The 15840-nt window shown below is 37.9% G+C and overlaps 1 protein-coding gene across 17 annotated transcripts in view; it reads right to left on the reverse strand.

The window, feature by feature from the left end:
• The window catches only part of LOC123683961 (uncharacterized protein CG43867), a 253551-nt gene that overhangs the window by 2071 nt on the left and 235640 nt on the right, over nt 1-15840 (reverse strand). For 6 of the 17 annotated variants that reach the window (XM_045622976.1, XM_045622978.1, XM_045622977.1 and 3 more), the window contains 10 exons: nt 8759-9090; nt 8357-8678; nt 7707-7895; nt 7516-7630; nt 6055-6452; nt 5159-5497; nt 3860-4078; nt 3565-3795; nt 1917-2268; nt 963-1855 (listed from right to left, as the gene is read on the reverse strand). In XM_045622976.1, the coding sequence (XP_045478932.1) occupies nt 963-1855; nt 1917-2268; nt 3565-3795; nt 3860-4078; nt 5159-5497; nt 6055-6452; nt 7516-7630; nt 7707-7895; nt 8357-8678; nt 8759-9090 (3390 nt within the window). Of the gene's footprint in view, nt 1-962; nt 1856-1916; nt 2269-3564; nt 3796-3859; nt 4079-5158; nt 5498-6054; nt 6453-7515; nt 7631-7706; nt 7896-8356; nt 8679-8758; nt 9091-10947; nt 11173-15840 lie in introns of those variants that run through there. The other 11 variants (XM_045622993.1, XM_045622990.1, XM_045622988.1 and 8 more) reach the window with 11 other exon arrangements.

Genomic DNA, 15840 nt, shown 5'->3' on the forward strand with positions numbered 1-15840 from the left:
TAGTTGGTAGGTTCTTATGAATTCACCTCATAGTACAGATATGGCATCAAGTGATTACTATCTGCTCCTGTCCATGGCGACCAATTTTTAAGGTGAAAAATTTGCTTCCACAGAGGCTTGTGAAAATCGACTGTCTCAATTTTTTGCCAAAATGACCAAGGACTTCTATGAGAGAGGCATAATGATATTACCTTGAAAATGGCGACAAGTTATCGAACAAAACGGCGCATATTTGACTAAATCAGATCATTTCAACTGTGGTAATTAAAGCCTTGTTTTTCATGCAAAAACAATGGATTTCTTTTGACTACACCTTATATTTGAAACACCCTGTCATGAAATTTATTGAATTCAAAGGTTATTCGACATTTCCGCATTATTCTTCTTGGAAAATGTGTAGTTGTGAAGACGGTTTACGTTTAGGATATTAAGAATAAGTGCAAGGAATGTTTTTTTAGTCTCATTGTTAATATTCGGAATAATGCAACAGTTGAAACAATAAATCGTTCAGAATTGAATACTCAATTATATCAGAGAGGAAAAAATAAAATGAATTGTATTTAAAACAAATATCTCCCGGAAGTATTCAAGTTCCAAAAATATTTTAGCTTGGTGGAGTATATCTGAGTTTTCAGATTTCAAATCGACCCCAGTTCTGCAGAAACGTCTAATAGGCACTTGAATTAAGGACACCCTGTATATTGAGCGAAGGCTCGTTTATTGGCAAGACAGTGCTGAAATAGCTGCACAAATTATTATGCTAGGTATAAAAATAAACAAACTGGCACAGTTTTGAAAGGTTTTTTTTTATCCCTGAAGAGTTTATATGAATAAACGAAACTTCGGCAATTTATTGAATTGGTTCTCGTCATCCTATTTCGCCAATAACCTGTAAAGAGACCCTACCACTCTTTTCTAACTATTCAGGTGGTTCAGGAAATAATTTAATTGAAGAAAGTTACCTGGAAGAGCGTTGCTCCGAAGAAGGGCCACTTCCTCGTGCACGTCAAGAAAATCCGAACGCAGTCCAGCTGGGTCCTCCCCTTCAATCCCCTCCATTTCTCCAGAAGTTTCGCCTGCAGATCGGCCAGACCCTCTTGGTTCAGCTGATCCCTGTACCTGTAGGGATAGAACTTATCTATGGCAGTCAGAGCTTGGTTGGAATGAGCGGCGAGGATGCTCTGCACGTTGCTCAAGGCATTCAAGGTGTTGGAGCAGGTGTTTTGGGGGCTGAAAGTACCCCTGATGGATTTGGGGCTCTGGTGTTTGTTGGAAGTAGTACCCGGGTGACTCTGGGAGATGTTGGTGGCCATCTGTTTGGTGCCCAGAGCGCACTCTCCTAAATCTAATTGAGCCATCAGAGCCGCCAGTTCTAAGGCTAGTTCTCTACTCAATGGGAACCTTCCAGCCACTATTTGCTTGTTGACCTGGTAGCAAAGTAGGATTCTCTCTTTATCCGTCTCCAATCTGGCACTGTTTTTCCACCAAAGTCTGTTCTTGTACGTCAGTCGTATCACCTTGGTGTTTTCGAACTTCCCTAGACCTTTCTCTCTAAGAGCAATCTCCCATTTGGAGATGATATCACATAGTTTGGCGTTGGGGTCTAGAGTGTGTTCCAGGTCTTTCTCTATAGGGTCGTCACTGAAAATAGCGAAACCGTTGTTTATCCTACAACCTATCTCTGTTGCCAGACTCTCTTGGAATTCCTTGATGGTCGTAGAGCCGTCGAAGCTGGTAATGTGGTAGGTGCCGTTGAGAAGATGGATAGGCATAGAATGTGGGAGAGAGTGGTGTTGCGGATTCTTCAGCAGTATGCTAAGGACTTCCATCCTAGATGGCTTCAGTTCTCTACCACCTATAAGACATCAAAAATGGTTAGAGAACTCGACTTTCCTGTTAGATAAAGATAGACAAACCTGTTAAAATAGTCCTCTCTAGAGCCCTCTCACAGTAAGAAGCATACTTTCCACACTCCGTCCTATTATCAGCGTTCTTCTGCAGATGCTGCTTCAAGAACCACAACAGTCTAGAAGACTTTGGCACGAATAGACTGACTGCCAAGGCTAATAATTGCCAGCCCTGCAAAAATGTGAAGCTGGGAGGTCCTTTGGTGTCCTTGTGCTCCTTGAAACACTCTTTGTGCTCTTTGTACTTTTCCTCCTGCGAGGCCTGTATTGCGGAAGAGGCAATTTGTTGGTCAGATGTGCTATTTATACTGGGCGTTGTTTCGCAAGTGAATAGGCTTTGAGTGGCGCAAAGGAGCAATTGCTGAAAAGAATTTTGGTGTTTCCATGTACAGTTCAACTTTCTCATGAGTGTGCGTGGCTAGCAGAAACGTACCAAGCAAGAATAGTTCACAGATGGGTGCCATAAAAATGTGTTTTGAGTGTCTGTGTCTATTTGATCAGTGTAAGTGAAATTTTATACCAATATTATTTCATCGATGTGTGTTATTTATATGCGTGTAAATATTCGAATTCGAATAGACTAAAAACTAATAGATAAATTAAAATAATGAACTAAAACTAGATATGACCACGAATGAATTTCTAATAGTTAATGTGAAATGTTCATGAATGAAAGAATTCAAGATAGTGTTCATGATTTATGTATTGTAGAATTTTTCAAGCAACTAACATGTAAGAACTAGACGTTACAAAAGATCTCAACAGACAACACATAATATGTACAGGCAATCTATTCTAGATCAGAGAACTGAAACATAAAAGAAGTAGACGAAAGAAAAACAAGAGAAACACCAACATTCTTGAAAATGAATAAATAACCTCCACTGGAGGATTGCTGTTCCTACATCTAGATGTATGTTGAAATTTTTACAGCGGCATGCTCAATAAGAAATGAATATACGAAACTATAAAATTATGTACAAAATGTACAACTAATACAGAATATATTTTTGTTTGTCTATCTATTAATTGTACTCAAAAAGTAAAACTAAACCCTTGCAGATTTATTCCATCTTGATTTGAATGATAATATATTTTCGATCGATTAGAAAAATACTAAGCCTTCGGGAACTTCTCGAAGTTGAATGTTTCTAAAACTAAAGGTTTTAATGCGAAAAACTACTTCTAAAATTTTTTTTGATGCTGAAGAATTGTTATGTGTAATATTTTTCGTTTTTGATAATGAATTCGTTGTTTCTCTAAATATTCTTCAGAGAGACCATCGGAAGAAATTATTTAATACCTGATATGAATCTTACTACTATAAATGAATCTGATTATTGTTTAATCCCAATAAATTTGACAAATTTGCCTAATATAAATGAAACAAATGAAAAAGATGAATGAAAATTGAAGAAGGATTTATATACAGAAATACTTTTATGTGTTCTTTCGATACAAATTCGCATAAAATAAAATGAAAGATGCTGCTAAAGCCATAAAAAATAAAGCAATCTGAAAGCAGGAATGAAATTTACAAAAGCGAATTTATTATATGAATTTACCTCGCCCGATTTTTTCGTAATGATACATGAGCACCTATGATCCCTTCTCCGAAAAGAATATAATAAAAACCAAATATAAAAAGCACACTTACACTTTTCTTAAGCAACTTAGAAGTTGATACCTGAACTCCAAGCTTAGGAAGGGGTGAACTCTTGCTGGTTTGCTTGATGAGGGCGCAGATCAGCTCTGCCTGCAACTCGGGCATGTCGAGGCATTGCTGAAGGGCATTTTGAGCTAGTATCACGTGATAATCTATACCGGCTTGGTCTACTTGAGCAGACATGAAGAGCTGGAGACACTTGAAGAGTTTAATGGCCTCGGACTGAGAAACAGAAGAGGATTCAATGTAGAAACGTCTATGAAATTGGAGAGGTGGTACTGCTTACCTGAAGAGCTTCTGTTGGTAACTTAGTGAGAGGGAAGTAGGAAGGAATTGCCCCGTCTTTGTTGCAAGGCACGTGGAGGAGCACCGGATGCCTCCATAGTACGCAATTCGGGTCTCCGTCCACTTCCATGAGCTTGTGGATGAGCTGTTCGTACTGCGTTCCCGTGCTTGGACCTCCACCGCTGGCCACAGTCAGGTGGTACAGCCAAGAATCCTTTTCCTGTAACCGAGATTAACATAAGTCTTCTACTCTCAACGCAGTTGAGCCTCAAGGGTGGAGATTCACAGCTTGACTTGATATTCAAGCAACTTGACTTGGCTTGACTTGAAAAGAAGTAAAGTAGTAGTTTTTCAATGTCAACTCAAGTCAAGTATTTAAATTATATCAAGCTACTTGATTTTTAGCATTGTGTAGTCATATTAATAAAAAAATTATGAAATGAGAAGAAACTTTGCAAAAAGCACTTCTATTTGTTGAACTAAAAATATCAACTATTATAAAATGGGAACCCAAATTAAGTCACTAAAAATAATAACAAAAATAAAAATATAAAAATAGCACTGTTTGATTACATGATTAGGCTTATAGGTTGTGCTAGGTTAACGTTGAGCCAGCAAGAGCTGCGATTTCTTCGACAAATTCAGGAAAAAAAAATGTTCAATGGGATAATAAATTAGCTGAAATTATGGCCAAAATTAAAGATCCAAAAGGGATTTTGCTAGCTTCACTGGGATAAAGTTCTCCCTTCCAAAACCTCTGAATATTCACAAAAGCAACGTATTGCTGGAAAAGATGTACAAGAGAAAATAATCAAATACAGAATTCTTTGAACACGAGTGTTCGAGGTACTAGATACAAAATACTGGATCTGAAATACTGAATAAAAAATACATATCTTATGGAAACGTCTTTTCAATTTTCAGATTTATAATTATCAATATTTTTTATGTTATTTTCAGATTTTGTGATTATTTCTTGCCCAAAAATTCAGAAATTGAACATATGCGCCTATATCTGCGTCTCATATTACGATCAATATTCTTCAATCTAGCTACTTGACTTGATAAATCTCTACTCAAGGATCCATTCTTTGGGTGTCTGTTTGGTAAAGATATACCAAAATCTCAATGACATATTTTTACCAGTACATAGAAATCAATATTTATATTCAACGAAAATCAACAAACTCCTTCATTTAAAAAAGTTGTTACAATTTAATGCTTAATGATGAATTAGTTCATCCTCTTTTGGGGTTATTACAGAACACAATATACAAAAATAATTCGCCGAGGTACTCACTTGTTTTCCAGGACACAGCAAATAGGTAGGCCCCTGATTGGTCGGGAATATGCCGATGGTGAGATCCGGCTGTTCTTGGTCCTTTTCTTCGGAATCCGAATCGGACATGTGTTCCACCTCTTCTACCCTGGCATCTCTCATGTTTATCTGACCTGCCGGTGTCTGATCGGAAGGAGCCTTGAAATATAGGAACATCTTGCCGATCAGCATGCACCAGCACTTCTTCGCGTGTCCATTCTTCACTTTGGTTAGCCACCCCTGCACGGCAGGCTTATTTTCTTCCCTGCTCAATAGTATCTTTGTTGCGTTTCTTCTTTGTACGTTCTGGAGGACTCTCACCTGAGGAAATTTGGGTTAGATTACTTATGATGCTCAGCAAAGTCAAACCAACAAAAGGCCACATAACTCTTAAAGAACACCAAACCATAAGTATCCTCAATGACTACAAATTATAATAATAACAATAACTTCCTAAGAAGATGAAGGAAATGCAATAGTGAAAATAGAGCTTATGGACCTATAAGGACCCCAAATAATCCATAACTACTTTATAAAACTGAAACCTTTCGTGAGTAACACTGACTCTTTCATATATGATCAGGCCAAAGCGTTAGCATCAATGCTGAAGCCACATAAAAAGAGATTCGGAAAGCTTCGTTAAGGATTTAGCTCACTTTGGTTGAAAACCATTAAATAAAGCTAGATACAAATGATATGCTTGTTTGTAAGTTCCTTCATTTTGTCCCTTTGCAGTAGGTACATATCGGTAATAGTTCTGAAAACTTTGCAAGCTTTGTCCAGCTATTTCCAGTGGAAAGTCCAACCAGAAATATCTCAACAATAATCAGACATCAAAAATGGATAGCGTATGAAGAGAAGAATCTAGGAGAACTTACCCAATCCTCCATAGCCGTTAAGGAGTCAGCAGTCAAGTAGTACGTCTTCTTGCCAGTATCGATCTCGAAGGTGTTTGATCCATCCGCTCTTGTTATCTTACAGATATCGTCCAAGATGATCTGACCCTGGGGTTTCCTATTCGTATCGTTCTGTCCCTTGTAGTACGTCAGTGTGCCGTTCTTCAGTACGAACCACCTCTTTCGCCACGTCTTCAACTTTCCTCCTAACTTGGCCAAAGATCCGGACTTCTCCAAGCTCTCCAGCCTCTTGGGACTGTCCAGGTAGGATGTTCTGAGTAACATGGAAGATTCCAAACTGGCAGTATCACAGCTCAGGGCGTCTGGTGGTACGGCGTAGTCATCGGACATACCAGACTCGAAGGATGTATCTGAAACACCTTTGCGTGAAGGTTGATTAAATGAAAAGCTAAGCGAAGCTGGAGTCATATGGTGGATGGTTCAAAAGATCCAGAGAGTCATTTAAGACATTATTTACAATCAATGGACTAGTTTAGTGATGTTGATAATATTATATTTGACACGATAGAATTAAAATATAGAGCAAAACTGATAAATCAGTGAAAAAATTTTGAAAATCCATCAATAAATGACTGAGAAATAGATTATCTAAATTTACGTATTTTAGCGCGGAACGTCTTTTGTCTGTGACGTCACGGCACTTGCCTGTGATCGGTACACCATAAATTACGTTTAAATACTTAGCCGCGCCAAGGCTCTCGCGCCGTTTGTAGTTGTACAGTGTAGTTTTAACTCGAGTTTTGTTTTTATGTCACCATAATGGAAGAAGGCTTCGTGAAAGAACAAAGTGACAATTTGCCTAAAATAGATATATTCGCAGTGATGGAGTTTTTTTCTCCCAATCCATCTTATGTCAGTGCTGAAATAAAAGGAGTTAAACTTTTCAAGTAAGTATCTACTTTTCATCATGGTTCAACTTAAAACGATGATTTATTTAAAAAACGTTTCATAAACAGTTTGTAGTTGAGTACTGGTTGTTGAAGTCTATCAATGGCAAAACATATTCATGTGAGGAGTGAAAAGTAAAAAGAGAAAAAAGTAATGTATAGGTATGTATATAGTAAGTTATTTCAGCCATCGTGTAACGAACAAAACACGACACGAACGGTACAAGTGATTGTACACCAATGCATTCGTAAGCACTCTGCGAATACCAGTCGTCTACTGTGTGACGTCACGCCACTTACACCTACTATGGAATTATTCTTCCAAGCGCAACTTCAAAGTCCCATAACTTTTTCATTTCTAGAGATATTTCAATGATTCTTCCACATTTTTGTTTCATTTTACTTGAATTTTCAGAATTAATCCTTAACAAAAAAATGAAAACTAGTCCATTCCTGGTATCTTTTGAACCATACAAAAGGTGTGGCACAGTGCACAGCTCTAAATGATATTGGTATAAAGGCTATGATAATTTACCTCTTGTTTTGCTCTTACTAGGAGAACCACTACTACTCGAGGCCGTTCTTTTGCCAGGACTTGATCCTGAGGTGTCTCCAGAGCTTCTGCTATTTGTATTGGTGCCATCCACAGCCTAAACAAAGCAAAAATATTAATTTCATCATCCTAAATATGGATATCGAATATCGATTGAAGATAATGACCCTTACCGTAGTGTTATTGCCTTCACCGTCACTGGAATCGTCCGATGAGTCGCCGGTGAAAGGCATTGAGCGAATTTGACTGGCCCTTCCTTTTACAGTGGCGTAGACCGGAACAGGAATGTCTTGGTAGCCGGCTTGTTCAGGCCCTAGGTCGCTTGGGGTTGTGCCTGTTAGTGTTAGGCCATCTGCGGCTACCTGGAAGGCATAAAATAGTATCAAGATGAAAATTCTAAGGCTTAAGTGTATGACCACCTCTCTCCGATTCAGGTAGTATATTCGAATTAGCTTTCTTGCTTTTTAAGCAGGAAGATATTCAGCTCTTCAACAATGATTACTATCACATTATAAACATTTTTTGAAGGATATACCTTTGAATGGTATATTTATAATGGGCTGAGAGTAACAAAGTCTTCTAGACTAAGATAAACTAGTCGGTAACTCTAGGTTATATCTCCCTAGTTGAATGAGAACCTTTTTGGGACATAAGGAAACAGCTATTGAGCAGAAATTTCTTTGATAGAGAAATGAGTGACATACTTCTTTGCTTGTACCTAGCTCAGTTTCAAAGCAAAATTTCAAAAACCTATTTGGATCTGAACAAGAACATGGTTAACCCACCAAAGAGCTAAAATTCTATATCAGCTCAGAGAAATTACCTGGTATATCCTATCTTCCCAGCTGGGAAACCTATGCAGAGGTGGTGTAGGTGCTCTAGGCCATGGAACTTTCTCTCTGCTTGGTGTATATATCTCGGCATAGTCATGAGCTAAATCAGGGTCGGAAGCACTACTGCTCGGCACCCTTCCTAGACTTAAGTTGTCAACGGCTGCCCTGAGGTCGTCCGTTAGAGGGTCCATACTGGATGTGCTGGTGCCGAAATTAACACTACTAACTAGGGCACTTGGAACCGCTGGTTCGAAGTTGCTGGAAAGGCACACCGATTGGTGTCTTCTGTGTTTGGAACTTCTGGGGAAGAGACTAGGAATTACTCTACATTTGGAAACTATAAATGCTTTCTTTCGTGTTGGATTTTTTTCCATTGGGTCAAGACTACTTACTTGTTACTGAGGCTACTGGTGGGCAGTTTGTGCCTATCTGGAGAGCAACTCTCCGACCTTCTCCTGTCGGCAGAAGCCAAGTGGTTTCTGAGTAGTTCCAACTGTTGATTGCACTTGATGTTCTGTTCTCTTAACGTCTGATTCTGCTGCTCCAGTTCCCTGAGCTTATTGGTAACCCATTCTTTGATGCGGGCAGCCTTGGCTTCCACCTGTCGCGCGTCGTGCAGTCTCAACTGGCGTTGCTCCTCAATCTCGCCCTCTAAACGGTGGATCTGTACGTTATTGGGGTCGCTTTTCTGAGACCATGCCAGTTTCTGTTCCATTATTCGGACCTGGAAAAGTGGAATACGATTAGTGGAAATCTACCAAAGGGTGGTTTAGATTCATTATTTTTGATAGAATATCCTTACGAAATGAAAGAGTCAAATATTCTTGCCGAGTTTGACTTGATGAAGTCATTCGATAAGATGTCAAAACATTGTTTGGGTAATCAACAAGCGAATTCGCTGAAATTGGCAAAGAAAAAACCGGATTTCTGTCGAGGAGGTACCGGGACATGCTTATTTCAAAATCTCTTATATTATCTGATTATCATGATTGAAGAAAACATATTAAAAAAAAAACAGAAGGATTATATACCATAATGAAACCCCATTCACAAGGCTATTATCATAACCATATTTTCGGATATAAATCAACAAATCTCATCGAACAACCACCACATTCTCCAGATATAGTTCCAGTCGACTCTATTCACATTATCTCTTCGAAGTACTTGCGTTTAGAAAATGTTTTGATGATAGATTTATTCGTTGAGATGGGTGAATGATTTGTGATATAACGGGTGTTTTTTTCGAGGTATATAACTTTAAGTTGACATTACTGTTCAAGATGGCGACCGCTTTAACAGCTGTTAAGTAATTTATTTTCAGTTTGGTTTGGCAATTCATCATGAATGGACTCACGCCTGAACAACGCTTGCAAATGGTGCAATTTTATTTCGAAAATAATAGTTCTGTGCGGAATACATATCGCGCACTACGTCTATTTTATTTTGTTTAGCGATGAAGCGCACTTCTGGTTGAATGGCTACGTCAACAAACAAAACTGCCGCATTTGGAGTGAAGCTAAACCTCAAGTGTATGTCGAAATACCGTTTCATCCAGAAAAACTGACTGTTTGGTGCGCTTTATGGGCTGGTGGAATCATTGGTCCGTACTTCTTCAAAAACGATGATGTCCAGAACGTTACAGTAAATGGTGATCGGTATAGAGCCATGATTTCTAACTTTTTCATTCCTGAATTGAACAGCCATGATGTCCAGGAGCTGTGGTTCCAACAAGACGGCGCAACATGTCACACAGCTCGTGCCACAATCGATTTATTGAAAGACACGTTTGGTGACCGCCTAATTTCACGTTGTAGACCTGTGAATTGGCCTCCAAGATCTTGTGATTTAACACCGCTAGTCTACTTTCTGTGGGGCTATGTAAAGTCATTGGTCTATGCGGATAAGCCACAAACCCTTGACCATTTGGAAGACAACATTCGCCATGTTATTGCCGATATACGGCCACAAATGTTGGAAAAAGTAATCGAAAATTGGACGTCCAGATTGGACTACATCCGAGTCAGCCGTGGCGGTCATATGCCAGAAATCATATTTAAAATGTAATGCCACAAGATTATCTTGCGGATAAATAAAATTCATGTCAATCGAATAATCCATCGTTGTTTTATTGCAATTCAAAGTTCTATAGCTCTAAAAAAACACCCTTTATATGGATAAATAATAATACAAATCATTGTGTATTTTATTCACAATTTTTGTTACCCCTTTAACAAAGTCATGGAATAAAAAAACATGGAAAATTATATTGAAGTGTTAAGTTTTTGAGAGTTTGATGTACAAAATTATGCAGAATTACAGGAAAATAAAGATCCTACCTCCAATATAATTGTATGCAATTGATATGAAAAGGTTTTTTTCAAGAACTTCGAACTGTTTGATCTTTGATCCTCTATTGACACATTTGAAGAAGTAACTAATCGTAAAGCGTTTGCTCAAGCGGTTAGAAGTTAGAAAATTATCCCACTCATCAATTCATAAAAATCAAGACCGGAAACGCTAAAGTTATTAATACACGAGCGGACAAATCTCAGGTACAAAAATAAAAACAAAATATTACCCATCTCGAAGAATGTTAGCGGGATCATCCACAAAGAGCACGAACCGACTAGACTAATCCTTCTCCACCTCCTTTCCCTGTCCACCCGAAGATACCGCTGAAGAGATTTTAGATTTCTAAAATTAAATGTCGCGCACTTCAGAATTAGATCGCACCTCGAAAACTTCGACCAAACAGAAGAACAACGACATCCTCTTCAGGGGCGCCGGATACGGACAAACGCGACAACTCGGCAACTTGTAAACAAAAACGACACTGGCCGTTGTCGGGACGGCGGAGGCAACTTTGAGCACCGCGATGACTAATAAAAAGCGGGGGGCGCCTGGACGTCCCGACGTTCAATTGTTCGGCTCACAGAACTTCCCCAAACGGCGGTTCGGTGCAGGGGTTGGTCTGGTGCATTGTTGCCGATTTGTTGTTGTGTCGCGGATTGCGGGGAAATTTGACACGATCGGCAATCGTGCATGCAAATGAACTCAGTTTTCTGGGATGGTAATTTATTTATTTCATTTTATGAAATATCCGAAGTAATTCCAAAAACACTGCTAATGATGAATTATTAACAATTTTGGAAAATTCTCAAATCGACAAATGTTTTAATTTTTAATATCTGTCTATCTCTAATATACCTCTATTTTAATCGATTAGTTCCTTCTGGTTACACATTTTTTGAGTCATCTTACAATAGGTTTTTGATAGTTTTCGAAAGAAATTATTGAAACAAAAAACAGAATAAAAATCAATATGGAATAAAAAATGTATGCATATCACAGGTGTATTTGACTGAAAAATCTAAATGAAAATTTTAAAACTCCAAGACTACAATCTTTCCGGTGAAATAAGAACATTATCAATATCACCCTGTATATTCGTATATTTCATGTTTTATCATTTTTGTGAGAAATAATTTTCTTCAAATTTGATTGCTTGAAATTGTTTTCTTAAAAATTCATCAAACGTGTTCTCGAACTGGAAACATCAGTATGATGTAGAGACTGACAGTTGTTTCAAACTTCCAAGTGTTTTTCTGCTCCATACGATTCCAAAGATTTTCATGGGAAATAATTAACTAAAATGAGAATCTTTCTACTACATTTTTAATAATATCTATCTAGAAAGGAATGAACACCCTCCCTTTGCAAATTTGTTGCTAAATGAGATAAAACAAAATTACGTTCCACATTTCTTGCCTAATGAGAAAAAACAAAATTTATTTCCACAAACATTTCAACATCACAATGAAAAATGTTTGATGAGATTTTGATTAACAACAACGAAAAGAATCATTACATTCATCATATCCCAACGTAAAACATAATGACATTAAAAAATGTTTCCAATAATATGTTGACAAAAATTTTTGAACCTTTAAAAGGAAAATTTAGTGGTTTGATATCTTTTATGATAATTAATAATTAGGAAATTTTTATCAAAACAATAAGGAAAAAACTGGAGAAGTGAATAAATCTGGAGTATACTAATATATTTGTAATTATTGACTTATGGTTAGGAATAGGAATAGAACAATATTATTAATAATACTTTCGAAATTCTTCATATGGAAATTAAGTACAAGATTGACACTCTCCGAATCTCCCGAAAAAAATAGTTATAATTCCCAAAAAATTTTTTTGAATCAACACACATTTTAAGACATCTTCATTTTTGAATATCTCTCAATAGTTTGAATATCCTACGGAGCAAACATCTAGTTTACCTATGAAGTTAATAAGGTTTTCTATTTTGGTTTTCAATGATTTTTCGGTCAACGTACAAAATTTGTTACTTCTAACGGGTGTTTTTTTTCGAGGTATATAACTTCAAGTTGGCATTTCTGTTCAAGATGGCGACCGATTTAACAGCTGTCAAATGATTCATTCTCAGTTTAGTTTGGCAATTCATCATGAATAGACTCACACCTGAACAACGCTTGCAAATAGTGAAATTTCATTTCGAAAATAATGGTTCTGTGCGGAATACGTATCACGCACTACGTCCATTTTATTTTGTTTAGCGATGAAGCGCACTTCTGGTTGAATAGCTACGTCAACAAATAAAACTGCCGCATTTGGAGTGAAGCTAATCCTCAAGTGTATGTCGAAACACCGTTACATCTAGAAAAACTGCCTGTTTGTTGCGCTTTATGGGCTGGTGGAATCATTGGTCCGTACTTCTTCAAAAATGATGATGGCCAGAACGTTACAGTCAATGGTGATCGGTATAGAGCCATGATTACTAACTCTTTCATTCCTGAATTGAACAACCATGATGTCCAGGAGCTGTGGTTCCAACAAGACGGCGCAACATGTCACACAGCTCGTGCCACAATCGATTTATTGAAAAACACGTTTGGTGACCGCCTAATTTCACGTTTTGGACCTGTGAATTGGCCTCCAAGATTTTGTGATTTGACACCGCTAGACTACTTTCTGTGGAGCTATGTAAAGTCATTGGTCTATGCGGATAAGCCACAAACCCTTGACCATTTGGAAGACAACATTCGCCGTGTTATTGCCGATATACGGCCACAAAAGTCATCGAAAATTGGACGTCCAGATTGGACTACATCCGAGCCAGCCGTGGCGGTCATATGCCAGAAATCATATTTAAAATGTAAATCGAATAATCCATTGTTGTTTTATTGCAATTTAAAGTTCTATAGCTCTAAAATAACACCTTTTATTTTCTTGCATTTTAGCATTTATTTAACATCCTTCATAATCAGAAATATTCGAAAGGAATCAGTGCGTTTTCAAAAAGATAATATGTGTTTATGAAGTAGAAATGTAATTATTTCTTTCGTAAAAGCTTCATAAGAAAATCTACTGTTTTCTCCGAAGACCCAAAGCCTCGGAGTGAACCCCCAAACTCCAGAACAATAACAGTAAAACGATAAAAAGGCTAAGTGAAAGGTCAAAAGTGAAGAATGCCTCCACTTCAAAGCTCCACCCAACTCGAATTTCCGTAAATCGGACACGGATTGATAATAAAACCTTCGAATCTCGGGCGAGTTATGGAAACTCCGAGAAAAAATCTCCTCTAACGTTCCCATAACGACGTCTGCCTTATAATTCATCCTTTTTTTCGACACGTCTAAAGGAAATCGCGACATAAATCCTGGAAGCATCTTCAGAAGTTCGGCGCCCTCTCTTTATCACTGTTTGCGACGTTCAATCCTCTGGACGGTCGCCAATCTGACTCTAAAGGGGTGGAGAACGCATGAACCCCTGGAACAAATGATCGGGGGGTGGAACGACTCCAGCGGAAGAGTAATCATCGCCGCCAATGGCAGGATGCCCGTATTTTATTCGGAGAGGTCTTGATGAACAGTCGTCCAGATGATTCTTGTTCGGGGATTATCGAAATGGCACTTAGTCATCGAGGTTTAAACAGGCGAAGGGAAGTGAAGAGATATGTCATGTTCCTTTTGAAAGATTGTGCCTGTATAGAACACTCAACTTGTCAGATGTGAAACAGACATTTTTTATCATCATTACACGTTCTTACTTCACTGATGATTTTTGTTGGAAATCAGATGTCACTGAGTGAAAAATATAGATAGATGGAGTATACGCAATTTTTACATGTCTCTAACATGGTTAGATTACGTTGTCGAATTGTGATATATTTTCAAATCCATGATTTTACTATATCATTATGAATGTATATCATATTAAATTAAATATATTTCTTTGAGTAATCCCCGATTGAATATGCAAATTTGAATATTTAGAATTCAATATAATTCCTAATTGTTATTGTTATAATAAGCAGAATATTTATTATTTGCTGTATCTACCTGCTGATATTCAAGGTTTGGCAACTTTCGCTCTCCTAGTGTCATTGGTTGTTTCACGTCGTTTGTAGCGCTTGAAGTTTGTTTTCTGAATTTCTGATATGTTTAGGTATTTATCCCAATATATTTTATGTTATATACTGATATATCCCGTAACAATCCTCATATATCTTAAGATAATACATAACTCATTAACAACGATAGTTTCGGCTGACATCCTCTCAAAGTCCTCACATAAACCATCTTTAAAAATCTAAATTAAGCTCGAACACCTTGAGGCAAGCCTACAAAAGGAACGTCGCGGGCCAATTGAAACCATCATCACGTAGAGTGTACTTCCTGGTAAGCGACTCACGTCACTTCACCAGCTGGCTGTTTCTCGGAAACACTTTCGTTTTTAAACGAAGGGTTGAGGGCCCACTCATACCGAATGAATCACATGGGTGCCCCGCTTCGCTTCCTCGTTGAAATGTATGTCGTTCATGCGTGCACCCCTCTGTATATAATCCGCACAGGGGTCGTTCGCAGTCTTACGCACTCTGTACACATGTGACGCGGAGGGGGGAAAGACCGGTTTGCTTTTAATTTGAATCTGATATTAATTTCGATTGAAAGGAGAGGGTGGTGAATGGTAGTGAAAGTAGTGGTCAGGGTTGGAGATTTTCATTTATGTTTTAGGGGGTGCAGTAGATACGATGAGAAATCATAGTTTTTTTAGAGTCGTCTCTCAACAGATCGCCGTATGATTCCGTCCTCAGAATAATAAACATAGATAGAGGGAGCGTATGTCATTTTCAGTATGCCAATTTTTTCTTCAACATGAACTATCAAATTTGACATGAAGCGCGCGGAAATGAAAACATATCAGTGATACGATATTTCACTCAATTCGCGAGTTTCTCCACAAAGAACGCACTTCTTATGTCCCATAGTGAATCAACGTTTCATATCAACTCAAAATACATTGAAATAAATACCCAGATATATCACAACTTCAGAAAACAAACTTCAAGCGCGCCAAATGACTTGAAACATCCAATGAGACTAGGAGAGCAAAAGTTGCCAAACCTTAGTTTTCAGCGAGTAGATACAGAAAA

The sequence above is a fragment of the Harmonia axyridis genome, chromosome 7, assembly GCF_914767665.1.
Source record: "Harmonia axyridis chromosome 7, icHarAxyr1.1, whole genome shotgun sequence".
In the NCBI taxonomy this organism is placed as follows: Eukaryota; Metazoa; Arthropoda; class Insecta; order Coleoptera; family Coccinellidae; genus Harmonia; species Harmonia axyridis.